Source organism: Chamaea fasciata, unplaced genomic scaffold, assembly GCF_029207755.1.
Source record: "Chamaea fasciata isolate MVZ Bird 193981 ecotype frontalis unplaced genomic scaffold, bChaFas1.0.hap1 SCAF_5, whole genome shotgun sequence".
NCBI lineage: Eukaryota > Metazoa > Chordata > Aves > Passeriformes > Sylviidae > Chamaea > Chamaea fasciata.
In genome coordinates, this window is record NW_027094090.1 from 29,521,929 (window position 1) to 29,543,247 (window position 21,319).

The 21,319-nt window shown below is 38.2% G+C and overlaps 1 protein-coding gene across 1 annotated transcript in view; it reads right to left on the reverse strand.

The window, feature by feature from the left end:
* Positions 1–10,858: 10,858 nt before the first annotated feature.
* Positions 10,859–21,319, reverse strand: part of ADAMTS20 (ADAM metallopeptidase with thrombospondin type 1 motif 20) — an 88,986-nt gene continuing 78,525 nt past the window's right edge. Inside the window, exons 31-39 of the mRNA XM_066183111.1 lie at positions 19,200–19,370; positions 18,342–18,542; positions 18,078–18,207; positions 17,829–17,923; positions 17,636–17,730; positions 17,074–17,207; positions 16,249–16,340; positions 13,371–13,475; positions 10,859–12,746 (exon numbers count right to left, since the gene is read on the reverse strand). Coding sequence (XP_066039208.1) covers positions 12,657–12,746; positions 13,371–13,475; positions 16,249–16,340; positions 17,074–17,207; positions 17,636–17,730; positions 17,829–17,923; positions 18,078–18,207; positions 18,342–18,542; positions 19,200–19,370 — 1,113 coding nt within the window. The 3' untranslated portion in view covers positions 10,859–12,656. The remainder of the gene's footprint in view (positions 12,747–13,370; positions 13,476–16,248; positions 16,341–17,073; positions 17,208–17,635; positions 17,731–17,828; positions 17,924–18,077; positions 18,208–18,341; positions 18,543–19,199; positions 19,371–21,319) is intronic.

The window sequence follows — 21,319 nt, forward strand, 5'->3', positions numbered from 1 at the left end:
AGTCAAATTAGTTAGCAAGATAGATTTTTTTCCTCAGTATGAGGGTGGTCAAACACTGGAAGAGGGTTCTCAGAGACTGTGAAGTCTCCATTGTTGAAGATATTCAAAACTCAAATTTCCAACGGGATCCTGAGCAACCTGATCTACTTGGCCTTCTAGTTGGAAACCAGCTAGGAATGAAGGGGTGGGGCTCTGCATTTTGTGTGGTAATTTTCATTCACATCTTAATTATTTTCCCCCCTCATTCTTGTATGGGGCCAAGAACTAGTCCCTGTGGGGTCTGATTAAAAAAAGAGTCATCAGTGGATGTTTTCTCTTCTACAGTTACATTTTCCTTCCTTCTGCGAATGAAAAATACCATGGTGACTGTGTTAAATTGTGCCTACAGAAGCCTAAATAACTTTATAATCTTAAAACCTCGATCAACCATCTTATTTTGCTAAACCTTCTGCGTTAAAATAGCTCAAAGTGTGTTCTTTGTGAGTCGGATGAATTGTTTTCCATAAAGCCAGACCAAGTGGCATGGCTGATAGCATTGAGTTGCAGAGAACTTTTCATCAGTAACTCTGATGTTTTGCCCAGGATTGATGGCAAACCCAGAAGTCTGCTTTCAGATCACTGTATTTATGCCTTTAAAATAATGGCACACATTAAGGTTATTCTTACAGGCCTCTGGAAACATAAGCCAAAACTTCCCCAGCTGGATGCCAAAGACTGCACATTTAAATGATGTTTGCAAAGGCCATGAGAATGGCAGATGCTTAAAAGCAGGGCATGTTTATTTATGTGTTGAACATGAGTTTAGGCATCTAGCTTCTTATATGAAAATTATCCAAGTGTGAATAGCCCACTTCCAGACAAGCATGGTTACGCTTGTGATCATCCTCTTTGCTCATATGCAAAAACATGCTAAAAGTGGGTGTAGACAGCAGGAACTCATACAGCATGGTTGTGCCAGCAAGGGAGGGCAGGATTTCCTCCACCATCGGGTTTCAAATGCAGCATCAAACAGCAGCAGAGGTGTGGAACGTACAACATGAGGATGCACGTGTGTGGGAATTTGCAATGGAACAGGTATGGGATGGAGATTATGTGGCATTTGAAGAAAAAGACACATAGATGAAATGGGAGGGAGGGAGGGAGGGAGGGAGAATAATCCTTAAAATTAGATTTAAAGTGGGAAAATGATAAATCCTGCCAAGTACTGCTAAGCTACTACTGCTGAGGACAGGGCTGTCCCCAGATTCAAACCATTGCACTCGCTGCCACTTACACTGCCATCAAAGCGTGCTTTTCCAACTGGCTGCATTCCATCTCCCAGACTAGGAGTTACATATTGCTACAAAAGATCTGACTGAAACTCATATGTAGTGTTAAAAATCATGAGCATATCACAATCAGCCTGTGTTAGTTGTGGCCAAAATCCACAGAAAAGAAATTCACAGCAAATGTCTTTGCAGTGCAGAGGGTGGGAGGTGAGATTTTGGAGGCGATCTAAGTACGTGCCTTAGCAGGGATGATTTTCCTGCACAGGTTCATGTGGGTGCATCATGTCTGATAGTCAAACAAGCTTGTTTGGAACAAGCTGAGCCTCTCTGCACACCTCTGTTTTATTACAAAAGCTTTCGCTCCTGAATGCATAAATAATTTTTAAGTGGTACTTCTGGCCAGAAATGGAATATATTTAGAGACTAAGTTCATACTTAAATCACTGAGAATAAGATGACTGAATACCTTTGAAAAAATCTGGTCATGTGGCTTTCAAGTCACTGAAATGCCTCTGTAAGTCTCAGGCCAAGGATTGATTTGATATTGTCACCTACTGATAGAAACTTATAGGTACAGCTGGGAAGGTATTTTCTTCACAATCTTTTTCAGGTACCTGAAAGGCTGGAGCCATTCAGTGTGTTAAACTCAGCTACTGCCTTTACAAAAATAAAGAGCTTGTATTTACATTGTCCCTTGAGAATGTAATTTTTATTGTTTCTAAAACAATAGGATCCTGGGAAACAACTGTTTCTAATACTGGACAGTACTTTTACTCTTCAAAGACCAGCAGTTTGTAATGTGGAATAGTTTCTCCATCTCCAGTACCCACTTTGATGGCACAACATCCAAGAGGCAAATTCTGTAGTTCAGGCCCCATTCAGGTTCCTCTGCTTGGCTGCTCAAAGAAGCAACTATCCCAAACTGACCATATTTAAATATAAAAAGAAAGTCTAATAAAATATTTCGGGACTAAGAGTAAGGGAGTTTCCAGCCCTCCCTAGTACCTCACTTCTAGAACCTCACTTCTTCCCCACCATATTTGCTCCTGGCCTTGCCTCTAGAGAGCACTGCTCTTCAGTGACTACCGTCCTTATGCCTAGTGCTATTTTCATGCTTAATTCAGAAAGGAAGGAATTTATGGACCAAAAGACCTCATTAAAAAAAAAAAAAATCACAGAGGGAGGGAGGAAGGGAGGGAGGGAGGGAGGGAGGGAAAAGAAGCAGTCTGGCAAAGGAATGAATCAGAAGCAATAAACGTACTTTTCCTTCTCCAGCATCTACAGAACTTGTAATTCCTAATGTGGAAGGACTGAAACTTGCTATGTAGTTCTGAAGTTAATTTAAACTACAATCAACAAAGTTCTTAAAAAGAATGAACATCTGCCAAATGAGTAAGTCATTAAAACATGGCCAAAGTATATTATATAAGCAGACTTTAATGCAGCTGTATGACAAGAAAATATTTGGAGTGGTTAAGTCTGTACATAGCACAAATCAAACTGTTGTGTTATTAGAATTGTTTTGTCACCACCCTGTGCAACATTAGGGTACTGGCTTGCTCCTGATTTCAGTTTGTGGATTCAATGTGTGCTGAAGAAAATAATAAGAAAGTGACTGCTCTAATATTACAGTGGTGTAATATATGCAAACCATACTGCAAAATTTTAGATCACTTCAAGTGCACTTTAGGCCCACCTGAAGCTTTATTGTGCTACTGAGCAAACTTTCCAGTTTTCAGGTCAAATACTTCTCTCAAAGGGTGTATGCAGATTCTTATAAAAGTTGCACAATAAAGAGGGAAGAGAAATCAGATCACTAACATAAACAGCTATGTCTTCTCAGAGAATGTCTCTGTTTCAGCCATCTGATTCCAAATGGTTTCCTTAAGCCCTAATTTATTACTTCAAATTCAGAAATTGTGCCTAGTTTGAAGATGCTTAAGAAATATGCTCCCTCTCTCCATTGGGCCAAGCAGTTGGTGTCTGACGCAAACTTTTCTGGGTAAATGTGAACCAGATGTTTCCAGTCCTAATTTGTGAACTTCTGTCCCACGTTTCTATGCTGAGGCAGTGCATGAGAGCTGTGTAGCAGTAAAGGGCTGTCTGGGTAAGTGCAGTGCTCCAGACACCCTTCAGTGTTGCAGCACTTTTCTTCTTGTGCTTGGCCACCAAAACACAAATCTCTCTCTTTCTAGGGCCACTGAACAGCCCCCAGCATAGCAAAATATATTTGTAGTGAACAAACATACCATACTGTGTGTTTCTAGGAGAGGTGCCAAGCCTGTGTGGGCTCATTATGGCAACCCCTCTGCTTTGCCCATGGAAACCACCCCACCACAGCCAGCCTCCTGCTGCTGCTGTGATAGCCAAGGACATCATATGTGAGAGGTCTGGGATAGAGAAATCTGGAGTCAGATTGTGTGTCACAATTATTAATAAAACTTCCCTTGAAATAAAAATAGAGGATCTGGCACCACTCTGTGTTATTCAAAACCACGAATTCCCCCTCTGCCATAATCTGCCAGAATTACAGACTCTTCTGCAACTTCTTAAAAATTTGAGATGTTTTCGTCAAGTGAGCATCCTCCCCCTTCAAAATGCATGCAAGGAAGTTTAGTGTTCCAATTTAGCATTGCTGCTTATGAGAGAGGGAAGGCTGATATTGACCCAGCACAACACCATGCACTGGAAATATATTGGGAAGAGTTTCATCACAGCGTTTATCCCACCTTTGGCAGCAAAGGTCTCTAGGAATGATGTTCTGTGGCCAAGGTGAAGAGTGTAAGCTGTCTGTGAGAGGAACAACGAGAATCTCTTTGCTGTCATCCTCAGGGCTGCTCCTGGGCCAGCAAATGAAGCAAAGCTGGAACATGAGGTGACCTCTGTCTTGCTGGCTCTGGCATTAAATTATTGACACATTTCTTGGTGCTATTTTGGCCTCTACTGTTCTCTGGACAGTGTGAGGGAACATTTTGGAGCAGCATGTGCCAGAGGCTCCCTGCAGCAAGCAGGGACCCTGCCTTGGAGTGGGGATTTATACCTACAGACATTCAGAGATGAACTGTGTTGTGCTGTGTTGTGCTACTACATACTAAGGCAGATGCGGCCATCTGCTGCAAGAGTTGAACTGATGCCTGGCAAGACCTGTTCAATATTTCTTGTCTGTATTGAGTCACATTTTCTTGTTAAGAAGTACTTTTGAGTCTAATGAAGGTATGCAGAGAGCTGGATGGGAAATCATCAGATCATTTCCCAGATTTTAACAGCATGCCTACCTTACATCTTTCATTGCTCAGTGTTTTACAGTTCCCCTGTCCCAAAGCCTCTGGCTATATAAAATAGACCACTGATGTCAGATGGAGCATCTTGTTATTACAGTAATGAACTTGTAAAATTTGTTACATATAATAAAAATTATGAGCAGTCAAGATCCTAAACCACCCAACCTGAGATTTGAAGAAGGCATCTTTCATGTTTGATGTGTCTTTCTCTTTTCAACGAGCTGAAAGTCTGTGGGCTCCTGACCTTCAGCAGGGCAGAATAAGGTCTGTCCTGAGCAGGACACAGCAAACACCCCAGTGCTGAGCCTTGGAGCTGCCCACAGGACACCTGGGCTCCTTGACAGCAGCACCTGCAGGAAAAACTATGAGATTGATTCTGAGGAACCAGCTACCACAGTGCCCTTGGGTGATGTGGAGGCACAAGCTCTATGCTGACTGCTGAAGCCCAGGCTGGAAGCAAGCAGCACCCTGCCTCCAACCTCACAGCCAAGCCCTCATGATGACAAAGAATCAGGACATTATCACTGAAGAAACGACAGGGTCAATGAGCTGAGTGAGGATCACTTCCCAGATGAACAAGCAGGGATTTTATATATGCAAGGGAGATTCTTGGGCATACTTTGTAATTCAGCAAATGGAATCATGCTGGTTTTTTAGGAAGAAGATCTAGATTTGAGACTATCATCTGCTAGTATAAGCTATATAGGGATGACAACCTGTCTCCTGCATATCAAGAGGTCATTTTAATGTCCTCATATTTATTTTTCTGATATCTTTAGCACATACTTGGCATCACATGATTTAGCTTTGGCTCATATGGTAAAGGCAGTGTGAAGTAGCAGCACAGTATACAGTGAGATCTTTAAAGCAAAACATGCCCTCATATTTGCATGAAATTTCTACTTTCAAAGCAAGTGATTCTTGTATAGCTATGGGGAATTTAACTGGCAACCTTTCAAATAAGACAGAAGTTTCAAATAGCAACTCCTGATTAAAAAAAAATAACACAAGAGTTAACTCTGTTACACCATTTATTCCGTATTTCTATCAGCAATAGCACATTTTGAAAAATAACAATTTTGAAAAATAACCACGTGCTTTGTCCTGAACAAAATGCTGGAGGAAGGCATATGGCCAGGAACAAACATCCAAAAAAACCCCAAAGCCTGAGGTCTCAACGTGGGGAACTGGATCCTCATAAAACATCTGTGCACCAGTGCAGAATTATATGGGTATTTTTGGGATTCAGTGAAGGGCTAGAAGTATGGCCTGCTATGCTGACTTGTGGAATCACACCCAGAAATCTTTTCTTATACTGAAGTGTGGTCACACCAATTCACATACATTTTTTGTAGTGTACCATGTTACAAAGAAACCCAAACAACTTTGCCAGGTTAGTTCTCATGCTTGTGCTGGTTTATGTCTTTTGATATGGAAAATGCCACTGGCTTGATCAAGAATGTAAATGTGGGGGTGGGTAAAAATATTTAAATACTAAAATATCAGGTTGCTTGAATGTGTGTTTCTAGGGCAATATCATTAAAATAAGAGACCTCACTTTTTACTGTGAGTAAAGCAAAAAGAAAAATTTTTAAGAACTAATGTCTCCAGAAGAATTATTTTTTGGTTAGAAAAGTCAAGTGCACACAAGAGGTATGAAATAATGTTTGCAGTGTGCAGAACAAAACAGAGAGAAAAAGTCGCTGAGCAGTACAAAATTGCCTGTAGATACATTTTTTAATTAAAATTTTATAGTCCTTACAGCTTATATATAATTTAATATGGCAGTAAAAACACAACACTGGTAACAATGGTGAGGGGGTTGGTTGCATATGGGCTAGGTAAGATTTTCAGGTAGCCAGAAGCACATTTCCTCATTTAAACCCTCTCTCTCCCTCTGCTTAAGCAGGGTGTAAGTTAATGCTGGAAACAGTGCTCCACACTTCACTTCCTTTGCTGCTTGGGAAATACTCTGAGCATTGAATTTCATATGAGGCAATGCTGTCGACAGCTGGTCAGACAAGTACATTGCAGGAGACTGAGCTTCCAGACCAAAGAATTATTTCCCTTTTTTATATCTGCCTATCTGCATTCACCAGAGACATGTCTCAAAATAATCTCTCTGTAAATATTTGGCAGCATGATACCAAAAATTCACTTGTCCACAAAAGAAAAAATGGCAGTGACTCTCTAATCCTGCCATGGAAAAGAGGCCTCTAGAAGCAAAATAATGTCATTCTTTGCTGTGCACTTTTGAGTCCTGGTTTTATGTCAGCATACAGGTTGTGTGGTTTCCCTTTGAGGTAGCAACTATGAATTTACTTATTTTCCCTTCTTTCTCAGAAATTAGAAGTGGAAATTTAGTTAAGGAACTGGAGACACTTACTTTTCCAGCAAAGGTAGAAATAAACCCAAGACAGAAAACAATTATTGAAGGGAAAAAGAATTCTTAGTTAAATACCCTGTAAGCCCTGATGAAAGGGGCTACTGGTGGCAGCCTTTTTAGCCCTGTCTGATTTACAGAGCTTTCAGGAATACAAAAGCTAGCATGGCTGCTGTTTTCTTTACTGAGGTGTAAAATAATTTTTTTTACAATAAGCTTTTCTGCAAGATGTTTTAAATACAAAACACTAAAAAGAAACTTTAAAAAAAGTTTAAAACTGATTTTACTAGCACAAATTTCTATTTGCATTCTGTGCAACCACATTTTTAATTATTCCATCTTCCAAAAGTAAATTAAAATACTCATGGATAATTATGAACTGACCATGAATGTCATTAACATGATCAATAAATGACTGCCAGAGGCAGCTGAAGTGCAAAAAAGGATTTCATCCTACAAGGTGCAAATCTATGCTGCTGCTGTGAATCACTCAAATCTTCTGCAAGTAGAAAATTCGTGAGCTCTCCTTGAATGTTTCTTGCTTCTGTAAACCAGACTGCAAAATAAGCCCATACAGTTATTTCAAAAAAAGCCTTTCAGTATTCATAAATGAGGGGTTTTGCTTTCCAAAACAAAATAGTAATGATGAGCAAGACAGAAATAGCTTGTTTTATTTCAGCTCTTCAGAGAGAGTCATTTGCTACCATTTACAGCTCGGATTCTCCACGTTGCATGCTTTGTTTAATTATGCAAATAAGATTTGAAAAACATATGTGGACAAGAAAGTTTTGTTGCAGGATCAGAGATAAAACCCACATGCAGATTAAAGAGTTTATTGAAAAGGAAAAGGTTCTGGATGGCAGCACAGAGTCAGACATGAAACAGATGAATGCATGCACAGCTGTTCATGTTTAAAGGCAGAATATAGACATAAATACAGTTAGATCTTTGCTCTGCTCTGCTGCAACAGTATTTTTACACAATCAACTCAAAGAAATATCTATCATAACTGAACACAAGGAGAAATTTATCAGAAACAGAGCACAGATTGCTTCTTTAAAGCCAGAATAAACAAAGCTCAGAAAAGCCTCTCAAGCTGTAGTATTGCAAAATAAATTTAACTGTGCAAAAGCAAACCACCTTCTGTGGATGGCAATATTAAATGTCAGGTCCAACCCCAAGTCAGATAGCTTGTACTTCTGTTTGAACAAATGCAGGTAGTTTACCCCTACTATCACAGTTCTTCTCTGTCTGAAGGGAAGCCAGTACTGTGAAATAGGAATGCCCTTTAAAGGCAGTATTTTTTTTTCTGTGATCTATAAAGCTTATTTCCAAAGCACACCAGAAAGAGAGAGGGGGCCCCCTCCATGTTTTAATGATTAGATAATGAATAGTGAGACCTGAAAAATCAAAAATGCTCAGAAAATGATGGCCAAATACTGTAGGAGAGCAAAAGACGCCATACAAGAGAGACCATAAACAGGTCTATAGGATACAAATGCTTCCCTGGAGTTGCCACTTTCTAGCCTTTAAAGGATATTATTTTATATTGGTTCTGCAGTGGTGACCTCCAGTCGTACTCTACCTGCATCAAGTAAGATACCACATAACTGTGCAAGGCATTTAAGTGCAGCCTTTAGTATTAGATGGTTCAATTTCTACAAAAGTAGAAATATGGAAGTCTGTTGTATCATGAAAATTATTTCTTGAAAAATGCTTTGACAGGCTTCTTTGGTGTGCAGTAGGAAATTGTTTCAGTTTATAAATAAACCCAACATGCATTAACTGCCAACATGGATTAACTGCCAACATAGATTACTTTGAAATCTCAGCTGTGATGTTTATATATGATGTTCATTTTAACGTTCCTTATTAAAATATTCAGTTCACTTCCTCCAAAGTTATTTTTGTAAATAGTTTTCCTTTATATTTTTTCAGTTAAAGTTAAAATATTACAGCATATTTCTGATCAACTTATAATTCAAGTTCAGTTTTGATAGCCACAGAATACCAAATTTCACATATCTGTTTCTATAAGGAAAGTATAAAAACAACCCCACATACTTCTTCCTAATCTCATTTAAAGCTTTGCAAGATATAGAAAGCACTTGCAAGACAGTAGTACTTTATTCATACCCTGAATTTCCCAGGAATCTCATGTTTTACTGCAATAAAAATGCAAAGACAAAACCCCCCTTCCCTGCTACATGTAACTTTCATTTCAAATAGCCGACAAAACACAGAAGTTACACTGAACATATTCCAGGTTACAGAAGTGGAAGAAAACCCCAAACCTTTCCTTCATCTTAACAAGTATGTCTTGGATATTACAGCCTTTTAGTTAGAAATGAAAACACATGACTGTCCATCAGAAACCTGCACAATCACACACATGTGCCGAGATCCCTCAGTCACAACTCTGCCCACGAACATAGGATTGACTGATTGTACAACACACACATTCCAGATCCAACACCTGGGCACATCCTGCTTCTCTGCAGAGGGAGAGTGGCACAACAGACCAGGATGAATTCTGCTAGAACAGAGACCTCTTAGTGTACCCAGAGCCAAAGTTTCCACCACCTCTGCCACCTCCCACATATAACCTCTGGGGTGCTACAAGTAGAAGACGTCTAGAGGATGAATTCATCAAGAGAAATCACAGGTACAGTTACATGACACATCAAGTGACATTTTGTTAGAGAAATGTGAGAAACAAGGTTTTTCACATTTAGTTCCTTTTTGGCACTTAATATTCAGATAAGTATTAAATGTGTGTGTGTGTACACACAGGCAAGTTAAGTGCAGTTCTGGCACCTAATATGTAATGCTGCCATTGATGGGATTGAAAAGATCCTGGAAGCCATCTAACAAAGCATTGTTACAATCCTCTTTAGCTATTACCATTTATTTTTTTTCTCTCTCTCTGGAATAGAGATTGGGCAGTAAAGCATTTCATTTCCTAAGCATGAACCCAAGCAGGAGAATTGTGTGACTGTGGCCAGCCATGGGGAGCTCAGCACATGCAGACCCAGGAGGTGGAGCTCACAACACTGTCGTGGAGCACCCTGCCACTCTGGCAAGCATCTCGGCTGCCCAGTGGGGTGGAAATTCAGAGCAATTTCAATTAAAGGGTATGGAAACATCTTGCTGCAAGTACAACCCATGATATGCTTTTTTGTTTGCATGGCCCCCTAACATGTCAGCATCATGAAGTCTCCAATTTCCTCAGAGCAGATCATCAGGCCTATGCTGTCCTAAATTGTCCTCAGGATAAAAAGTTAAAAAGTTGAAAATGGGATGACTGATTAAGCCCTTTTTCATCACCCTAAAAAAAACCCCAAAAGATTCTTACACAGTCACAAAATGTCAGAACATAATGATTATTTTTTCCCAACAGCAGGGCTGAAACGCTGAATCAAGGACATAGGAATGAAAAGATGCAAAAAACTACGATACAACATAGTGCTGTTCTATGCAGAAATTGGACGACATGATATGCTAGAAGTATAGAAAATACATTTTTATTCAAAAATAATTTTTATATCCAAGAAAAGCATGATGTATTGGATACCATGTTAAAAGTCACTGTTTGGCAGTGGATTTTCAGAGTGACTTTGTGGGAGCAGAGCTGAACATGTTGTAGCCTTTAAATGAGCTGAAAAGAAAAAAGTCCTCCCTTGGGGATAGAGATGAACTGCAGTTGCCCTTCTGCCAAAGCAGCAGGCAACAGACCATGGTATAAAGATTTGAGTTAGCAGAAAGAGAGAAAAACTATTTCAGATTTCTACATTATTTCAGTTAACACTTTACAGGGCAACCCTCCCAAAAATATAACTAAATGTGGGAGGATAACTGGACAGAGCAGACAGACATGGAGTTCTTCCCTCTGAAGCAGGATTTGCTTCCTTGGAAATTGTTCCTGTTGCTATAACCTCCAGTTATTCCAGTACAAGTCAATGTATAGCACTGTAAAGAAGTATTAAGAATGTAATTATTTTGTGCAGAAAGAAGCTGAAATGTTTTTCAACATTTTGTACACAGAGTACAATATCAAAAAGAACCCAAACAAAAGTATCCTGGTACCATTCACACAAGCATATTTATTATATAAATATTTTATAAATTACAAGATTTTAATTGCAAATGTAAACACTCCTAGGAAAATAATGTTTTATAGTCTTATTAATGTTTACAACTATTTTAAGGCACATAGTGCAAAAATACATTTCTGATGCAGAGATCACAAAATAATTGCCTATACGTGTTATCTTTAAAGAAGCTTCATACACTTCTGTGGTACAGTATTGTTTTTAATTAATACATATTGCTAATTCATGGCTAACTCTTTGTGGGTAAAAATATGATATAGCTGCCACTTGATCTACCAATTGTACTGGCATGCAAAATAAATATTTGGCTTACAGAATGCGTATAGTCAGAAAAAGCATGTATAGTTATCTGGTACATTATGGTTATCTGGTACAACAATATACATTATTATGCAGGTAGAAAATTTTATTCTGAATACCTGAGACTTGGCCCTAAAACATATTATCTGTATATGCATATATTTCTACAGTTCTGGACTGTAAAGTAATACAAACCAACAAACCAAAGGGCTAGATCATTTTTTAAACCTTGTAACTCTTCTTCAAATAGCAGATGTTAGAACTGTATTTACAAACATTGAATAATCAAACTGAGTTAAAGATGGACAGCAAAACCACTGTGGGGCTTGATGCTACCTTTGTCCAGATTTTTCACTGAGGTTATTGAAAATTATGCTGAATCAGACTTTGAAGGACACTACAACCTTTGCTAATGTGCCATTGGCCAGGCTATAGGAGTAAGGTGGATATGGAAAGTGTTTAAGCAAATACATATTTATGCAATTATACACAAGATCCTAAGGTAAACAGAATACACTGCTTTCACAGTATACTTGGATGAGAGGGGAGGATTTAAAATCAGGTTTTGAAGCAATTTGTTTCCTTGTTTTCTTTTCCTGTAACCACAGCAAACCTAAGACCTGATGTTTAACATGTGCTACAAAGACTCCAAAGGTTAAACCACACTTCTCAGTATTACTGCTAGGATTTGAGCACCACAAAGAATATAATGAAAAGGATGGGGAAAAATGCTTTCACTGACAGAGAAACACACAGATCTATAAAACTATCTCAGGCATTTTGGCTATGTACTTTTCTGCTGTTAGTTATTGACAGGTAGTCCCTACAAGTTTGCACAAAATTGGAAGTATTTGAAATTACCTGTCTCTTTATATAACAGTAAATCTTTCCTTTCTGTGTTTTAGCACAATCTATCAAAAAAGATCAGTAGAGTATAAATTTTACTGAATACTGCATAAAGCATTATACTGGTAAGTTACAGGTAAAGAATTAAAATTATGATAAAATTTAGAGTGTTACCCATGGGAGTAATCCCAGTACAATTTACTTGCTAATATATACTGTACTTTGAATAAATGCTTCTCCTTTAAAACCTGGAGGTTTCTGATTGTGATTTATGCACTTGCTAGCCCACAAACAGATAATATGACCTTGAGTAAATCCTGAGGAGAACAGGAATTCTTATTAGTGAACATTACAGTAATGAGCACTACAGACACGAAAAAAATTTAATATACATATACAGAGCACCTAAAATTTGAACCTAAATGGCAAATGTCCCTGCTTCGATGCTCTTAGTATATCAGAGTTCTCACTGTATTTGAAGTTGGAGACCAATAATTGTGTTAGGAACACATTTTCCGCAAAATCCTCCACATCTTCCATATATTTTAGTACCATCCTGGAAATTAGACAAAGAGTCAATCAAGAAAAGTGATTAAAATCACAGTTGCACAAAAGGCTTCTCAAGGTTTGCACACAACAGACCTTTTGACAAATCATACCTAGAAACACTAAATCAAGAGACAGCAGCATCAGCAAAACAGAAACAGAGATCCTTTATCACTACCACTCTTCCCCTTGTTCCCAGGCTTACCATCCAATGTTATCTTAAACCATGCATACTTACTGTTCTTGTTTAACAGGACTTCTGGTTTTCAATGTTAATAAAGTTGGGAGTAAGCAACAAAAAGAATCATCTGTAGTAGGATGATCTTAAACAAAATGTGGAGGGTTTGGTGTTATGTTTGGGGGTTTTTTTAAAGTATCTTCAAAGCTTCTAATAAACCAAATTAATACAATAATAACCTCTTGAAATCAGCTAAGAGAAGGGTAGGCAGGGAGTGCTGATCTGAATTAGATACTGGACAGTGTGATTGAACATTGCTGAAGACAACTTAAATGGGTCAGAGACCTTGAATACTATTTCTGATTCACAAAAATCACTGTAGCTTTCACTACAGTCAACACTTGTACCTCTTGTCCAAGCTGTAAGAGCAGGTAAAGGAAAACAGCATTGACTCACGTGGGATTTGTGTATGTCAGCAGTTGCATAGTTGCCCTGAGCAATCCACCTCACTGTACTGGATAATCTCAGACCTGTACCAGCCAAGTTAATGCTGAACTGTCCCTAGGGAAACAAAACAAAACAAACCAACCAACCAAACAAACAAAATATAAGGAAAAGAAAAAAAAAAAGGAAAATACAGAGCTGATAAACTGAGTTCAAAACACTAAAAGACTTTACATGGGCATATTTGCACATATCACTTAGGATATGTTTAAACATGAAGTACTCAAAGGTGTGTACAAAATATGGGTTGGTTATGCTGCATTTTGCTCTTTCTAAGGACACCCACAACACAAAACTAAGTTATTCTGCAATAAGCACCAGCTGTGCATCAGTTGATCTGTAGTATCTGAGTATGAAGACAAAACTAGCATCAGACAACTGAAATTATTGTTGCCCTTCTATAAATGAAATTTTCATTTACAAGAAGTACAGACTTGCAATAGGCAAGAATGAAGCTGGTTTTCTTGAAATACTGTATTTTTTTTAAGTTCTTGAACTTTTTGGAAATAACTTGATCAAAACATACTGTCTGTAAAGACAAATCACTTCTTGGACACCTAATTTTCAAATGTTTGCACACTGTCTAAGCATCAGCATCATCACACAGCATCATCATCTTATCACGTTCCATTGCTCTTTCAGTATAAAAAATAACACAATTGAACAAGAACATAAGTGGATGTTAAAATACATAACTATATTTTTAAGTAGAATGTTTTGCAATACAAACCATTCACAACAGATATAGAAGCTATCGATTCTAAAACATTTTGCCTACACAAATACAGACTCTGAAAACTAGCTTCAGTCAGTTCCTATGAGAATAGGAAATTATTAAAAGTAACAAATTGCACTACCTTGGTAAACAAACTAGGATACAGAAAATTATTAATTTGCATTCACAGAGAAGTGCAATATGCTACAAAGAAGTACTATCTCCACAAAGAGCCTAATGATTAGTTCAGGCAGCACTACAATCAGAAAACTGCACACCTCTGAATTATTCACTGAAAGTCTAGATTTCTGTATTCAGACCTAGTAATTTTTTTATTGCAAATGGTAGCTTCTGTGTTTTATTGCTTAATAAAGTCATACATATATAAATATATATATAGCTTTTATTATGATGATTTACTTAAATTCTTTTGCAAAAAATCAGTTATATTGCTCTTTATAGTATGGCAGATTTATTTTGAGAACACTTTGATGTAAAGTTGCTGTGCTTATAGCAGTCATGGAACTCAGGATGAGCTACTAAAAACTCATATGGTTAGGGCAGATTGTTCTTCAAGTATCCACAAAGTGGAAGATTTCCATTTAATGAAGGAGGAAATTCATAAAAATGGTGTGGAATGATTCCCACAATTAACAGTTCCAAAGTAACTTCTCTCATGATGATCTCATTTTGCAAAAATAAATGAGAAATGCTTTTACGATTACAATGACAGCTCAAGAGCTGTCTGACATACCATGCAGCATATGCAAGGCCAGGAACATATTTCAGGGACTAAAAGTACTGGAATGGGAGACTTTTGACTGCATCAGAAATGCTGGCTTCAGTCAGAACTTATAGATGGAAATGTGTCAGTGCCAAGCCATGTAAGCAGAATGACCTCCCAACAGAAGCCAAATATGGCAAACAGATTTGTATCATACTGCACCCAAAGGATTTGCAGGTTGAAGCCATCCAAGACTGTAACGAACTTCAACAGGTTTTTTTGTCAGGGGTTTAAGTCTACCAAACCTAGGCACTTCATTTGTACATAAGTTGCACATGGATTGTCTCTAGCTGCATCCACCCACAAAGCTGTCCTTAAGTTTAGGCAACCAGGAGAGATGGACAACAGGAATTCACTTCAAAGCAAGTGTGAGACAGTTGGCCTTAACTCCTTTATAATCAGTGAAAAGAAATTAACTTCCAGAGGACAGTTGACCTCATCCTAAATTGTCAAATACAGTAAGATAAGCTGAAGTGTTTTCTAAGGAATCCTGTTTCTCCCAGTGGGCTCTAAAAGTTGCTTAGTCCAGACTAGGGCTACATCATCATCATCAAGAAGGGCAATGCAGTATAAGCAGACCTGTAAAGTAAAAACTGCTCCAGAGAGCCCAATGTCTGTAGACAGTTCACAGATGGGACTCTCCCCTAGTCCCATGGACTGAATCCTCAATAGCCTTAGAGCGTATTAAGATCCTTCCTCTGAAGCCATTGTTGGCTTTGGCTTCATCCAGTTCATGTCTTTCAAAACTACTCTGTGATGTGAAACAATAAGCGGTAAAGTGGGACAATATAGAGATTAATTTAAAAAGCACCACCCAATAAAACAAGAACACTAATGTAGACACAACAATGAATGTAGAAATTTTAAAGTAAACTGCTAAAAAAGATTGATTTCCTCTGGTAGTCTTCAAAGACATGAAGCATCAGGAGAGAAACTGAGAAAAGATAAGGAAAATTATGCAGGATTATAGAAAAGTCACTAGAGGAGAACAAAGACTGAGAAAGTGTTAGGGGAAACAAAGGATACATCACATCCTGAGGGAGGCAGAGCAATACATGAAACACACTGAAAGCTGGATGCACATACATGGAGCCTACAGGGAAAGGGTGTAGTAAACAATTTAAGGGAGAAACTATCGGGGGGGAATGGTGGAACAGGAGAGAAGAAAGTAAGAAAAAACCCGCAACTTATTAATGTTTTACACTGACCTCACAGAATAGGAGATTGGTTTAGAACCTTGGTTTAGAACCTTACAGATCTAAACAAGTCACCTTTTTTTTTTTTTCCCCCTCTAATATAAACATTTCAAGGGAGTAAGAAATCATAAATACCTGTGGACATCTGGCCGCACTGTAGCAATCTCCAGCTGTAGCAAATGGTACTGCTCTCCCAAGTATAGTCTGAGCAAAAAGAAAATCTGTGGCTAGAAAACAGAAAATTACACAAACTGCTGCATTTGAAGTTCAGGGGGAAACAGTGAAAAGTGTGAACATGGGTGTTTTATTGTTTGCATTGGGTGGGGTTTTTTTTTGTTTGTTGTTTGTTTGGAAGGGAAGGTTGTGTGCTTTGATTTGAGAAACAATGGTTTGAATTTTGGTTATTGCACCACTAGTCCAACCTACAGGTCCAGATTTCTCTCTGAGATATGAGTGGGCTAGGAGGAAGATGGATGTGCACCTGGACACTGCATGTGAGCTGGTTGTGGGCCAACTTTCCAGCTTCAGGCAGGGGCTTAAAGCACTGCAAGATTCCCTGTCCATTTATTTAGTGTCTGCCGAGGTCTGAGAAGGGACTAAGCAGAACATAGAAATGAAGACTTCCATAAGAAAAATAAGTCACGGACTAAAACAAAATGAAATAATGGGAACAAAACCTTAGAAAATAAGGTAGCTCACATACAAAATATGAATCTGTGCGATTCATACCGCTTGACCACTTGGGACAAATTAACAAGGTAAGTAGTGGTGTTCTTTTTTTCTTTTTTTTCTTTCTTTCTTTTGAAATTGACATTGAATTCTTAAATTAAGAAAGAATTTTGCTTGCCCCAAGATGGCACAGCTGGATCTGTAAGTGGGTGAAAATTGTAATTTGGTAATTGTGACCAAATATGATTTCAATAGAATGCTCAAATTGGCTAAAACTAACAAAATGCTTACTTTTAATTTGCATAGAAGCTATATCAAATCTTATTTTGCTAAAAACCGTGAAGCCAGCTGCAAGGTAATCATTTCGACAGGCACAGTCTTGCCTTCTGCTTCCATTGAAAGGACATTCATATGGATTCTGCAACCTAAAGAATAGCAAATATTTAGTTTTCCTTTTGAGATTTTTCCTCAACATAATATCCTCAACATAATATGTATTATTATACATAAAATAAATGTAATGCACTATGCCATATAAAAATATTAAACAACCTTTACTGAACAAGAAGTGCAGCTTTTAATCTTGGCTTAACTGAAACACTAATGTGGATCAAAGCCATTTCAACCAAAGTCAAGACAGAAAAAAATGATAATCATTCAATACAACTAACATAATTTCAGGCTAGAAGTATCTACATTTCTGTATGTGTGCTCACATGCCTGGATACTTAAAACAGAAAATCAAGGGAAAAAGAATTCTACACATATTTCTCACAAAAAGTAAGTATTATTTTATTCTTTTATTTTGGAAGGAATAAATGCACTTCATAAAGTTATAAAATCACTTCTGTACCTGTATCCATATACTTCAGAAAAGTTTTCTGCTTCACCTTTTACCAGTGTCAAATATTCTTTGGGATTCTCTAAGTGCATGCCCAAGCAATAAATCTGGGAGAGAAAATGCAACCCTTTAGCAAAATCTATATTAGAAAAGTATTATTTCATAAAAATATGTACTCATAAAAACTCATAAATATTAACAGTACCTTTATCATCCTTCCCTTAATGTTAAGTAGGTATTCACCATCCTTTCTAATCCCTTTTTTAATCTGCATATCTTTGCAGGTGGTAAGAATTTCACCTTCAAAATGAATGATTAAATCATATTAATATTTCAGGGACAGAGATTAGCTTTAGGACCTAATTTTGCATAATTTCACTCCAAATATATTTATAGCTTTAATATAAGTAACCTGGGAAAACATTAACTGCATAAAATCACAGCTATCACTTACATTCTTTTTCGTGGCAGATCTTCCTAGCATCTGGTTTTAAATGTGGCAGGCACAAGTCACTAGATAAGCCATTTTCAGTCATACACTCTACTCTTCTCTGCTTTATCCCCACTCCACAAGATGCTGAGCACTAGACATAGATAGCCATTAAGACTTAGTTTAGAAAGAAGCAAGTAATTAACATCATTATGTCAGCAAGTTATTCTTGGCATTTATTCATTTTAGAGGCAGCTATAAAAAATGAGCTTGCACATCTGTACTCACTTTACTCCACCTCCCCACTGTCCACGTGGCTGCTTGTGAACATCCTTTGATGTGACATTTATAAATGTAGGGGGATGGCTGTACTGGGCATTCTCGGTACACTGCAGTCCGAAGGCCATGGACGTGCCAACTTTGAACAGAATGGATCCCAACACAGTACGTGATCCTCTGCTGGTAACCAAACCCACAGCTTCCTGAGCACTAAAATAAAATCCCCAAGCACAGACATTATTTCTGTGAAGATTTCTGTGATATTTCTGCAGAATTGCGTTACAGGTAAGTCAGCTCTGATCCTTGCTCTGGAAAAAGCCTGTCGTTGGAGGCGTGCCACCTTGGGCTAGAACATTAGTGCGCAGAAGTGAAGGTCTGCAGTAGTTACATGTGCAAGGAGCCACAAAGTCCCATGGTGCCCTTTTCTCAGAGGTTCCAGAGTCATTCCCTCTCAGCTGTGATACATGCACAGACATGCACACAGGCAGTGCAGATGGGCAAGGGAAACAAAACACTGACCAGTCACTTCACTGAAATCAAGGAAAAGCTTTTTGGTTACTTCAGCAAGGTCAGCTTGCAAGACAGTTTCCTGGAAACCAGCAAAGGAATCCTGTGGTAGGGGCAGCTCCCGTCTAGTTACTGATCATAGGTCCTGGACGGCTAAGGGAGGACTCATAACAGCCTCTACAAAAAATCATGGCTGACTTGGAAGGTCAGTGTGGACAAAGTTTAGACAGCCATGTTCGAATGCAAATATACTTCTTTTTTTCTCCATGCATATAACCTACATTTTACAGCAATATAACATTCTTAAATGTAAAGATTTATAAAAGATGAAAAGACGTGTGAGCAGTACAATTAGCATACCTGTGACAGTTGTCCTGTGAGCACAACATATTTAGAGGGAGATACCCTGCAGGTTTTGGATGATGGAGGCTTTGTGGCAAGATCACAGAAGCTTTCATCCACTTGGAGCTGGTGTTCATTCACACATTTAACTTTCCGGTATATTTCCTTTCTTCTAGGTGATGCTGAGCACTAAAAGAGAGAAAATAAATCACAGTTTAACTAGACAGTTACAGAATGAAGTTACCTACTGATTGCCACACACCAGTAAAACCCAGACAGCAATATCTTTTGACATCAGCTATCAATGTCACACTAAATTATTCACTGAATCAGAGTCTTTTACTTTGTTTTCAAAGTTCAGGTACTTCTAATCAGCTGAAAAAACAACAGCATATAATAACAATGACACTGTAACTGTTGGGTGAGACAGAGGAGAAAATGAAAACATCAAGCCAAGATGATAAGTTGAGTGTAAAAGCCCTTCCATATGAAAAGGAAAGGGACAGAAAAGGATTTCAGTGAAACATGAATAAGTTGGTCCTGAAAACAAAACGAGTTGATCTTGAAAACAGAATGAGGGAGAGGGAGAGGGAAATGGAGAGGGAGAGAGAGAGGGAAAGGGAGAAGGAGAGGGAGGGGGAGAGAGAAACTGCCTATTAATCAAGCCAGTGCCAGTGCCAGTGGCAGTTCAGAGCAGCAGTAGTTGTTGAGCCTGTGCCTTTGCCCTGAGGGTCCTCAGACCACTCCCCATGGCAAGCTGGTGGAATGCTTAGCCATCACAGCTCTGCCAGGACAGGATAAGAACTTTGCTGCCGCCAGAATCCAGAAAAGTAGAGGTACAGGCCAAGTAATATATATCAACAGCACATCCCCAGCTACAGGTACCTGAACTAAGCTAACTTGTAACACCATGGAGCAGCTCAGAATATTGGGCATACAAAGAATAATCCAGTCACAAGGTAATGGGGACAGGCAGAAGATTTATTTTCATGATGCTTTATATTTTAGCCTTGTAGGCATCCATGACTGGTCAGGAGAGGAAATGACACACAAGCACCCAGAGCTAAGACAGTTGGGCAAAACATTACAAGTTTAGTGGAGGACTTCCTGTACCAGGAGTGGCATGCAGATGGATAAGCACTTGAACTACTTATACTACATGTACAGGTCTGTGTATGAATGCGGTGAGAGAAGGAAACTGAACACAGGAATTTCAAGAAAACAGCAATATACATGCAGAAGAAGTTATGAAATAGCTGGAGAACGTACTGAAACAATGTGTTTGTAGTGGAGGGCTCCAAACGCACAGCTGGAATACACAAATGTTTGCTGGCAAAGGAAAACTCACCTTCATTCTTTGAAAGTGTATATTTGTGCTAAAAGCACATTCTGAACCACTTCCACTTATTCTTGATTTTGACAGGTACATATGAGAATAGAACACTTGAAAGAAATGTGTTTGTCAGCTTTCCCTCAATATAGCTGAACAAAGGAATATATATGTCTGAACTGCCTTAATATAATTCAGGTTTTGCAGAGCACCAGCCAATGTTTTACACATTAACAGTTGTCACATCTGTAGTACTGTGTCCCTGAGACGTTAGAGTCTTCATATTTCTAGAGGGGTTGCCCTAGAAAATTAATCATGGCAGATTACTAATTTGACACAAATACATAAAATGGTTTTTTGTTTAATGTTAGAGAAAGGCTCTTCTGCACCATTTCAGATACCATACATTTTTTCTCTCTTCCCCATCTTTATATGTTTGCATGTTTGCAAAAATAGCAAAAGTTATTATATTTTTAGCATGTAGAAAATAGCAATTACACCTTTAGAAATGACAGCTCTCTCCTGAAAGTATCTGTAGATTTTCTTAAATATGAAAAAGCATAATTGGTAAGAGAATGCTGGGTTTTATTTTCTTATCCTCCTTCCTCTTTGGTAGGAGAATAATGAGATTTATTTTGCTTCTTATCTTTTCTTTAACAAGAAAAGATGCTTCAAGTTTTTAAGATGCTTTGAATCTTCCATACAGAACTTATAAACACTGTTGTCCAAAGATTTTATCTTCAAGGTGTTTACTTGCATATGATATTTCTGTTCTTAAAAAGCTGCTTTTTAAAAATATATTTCAAAT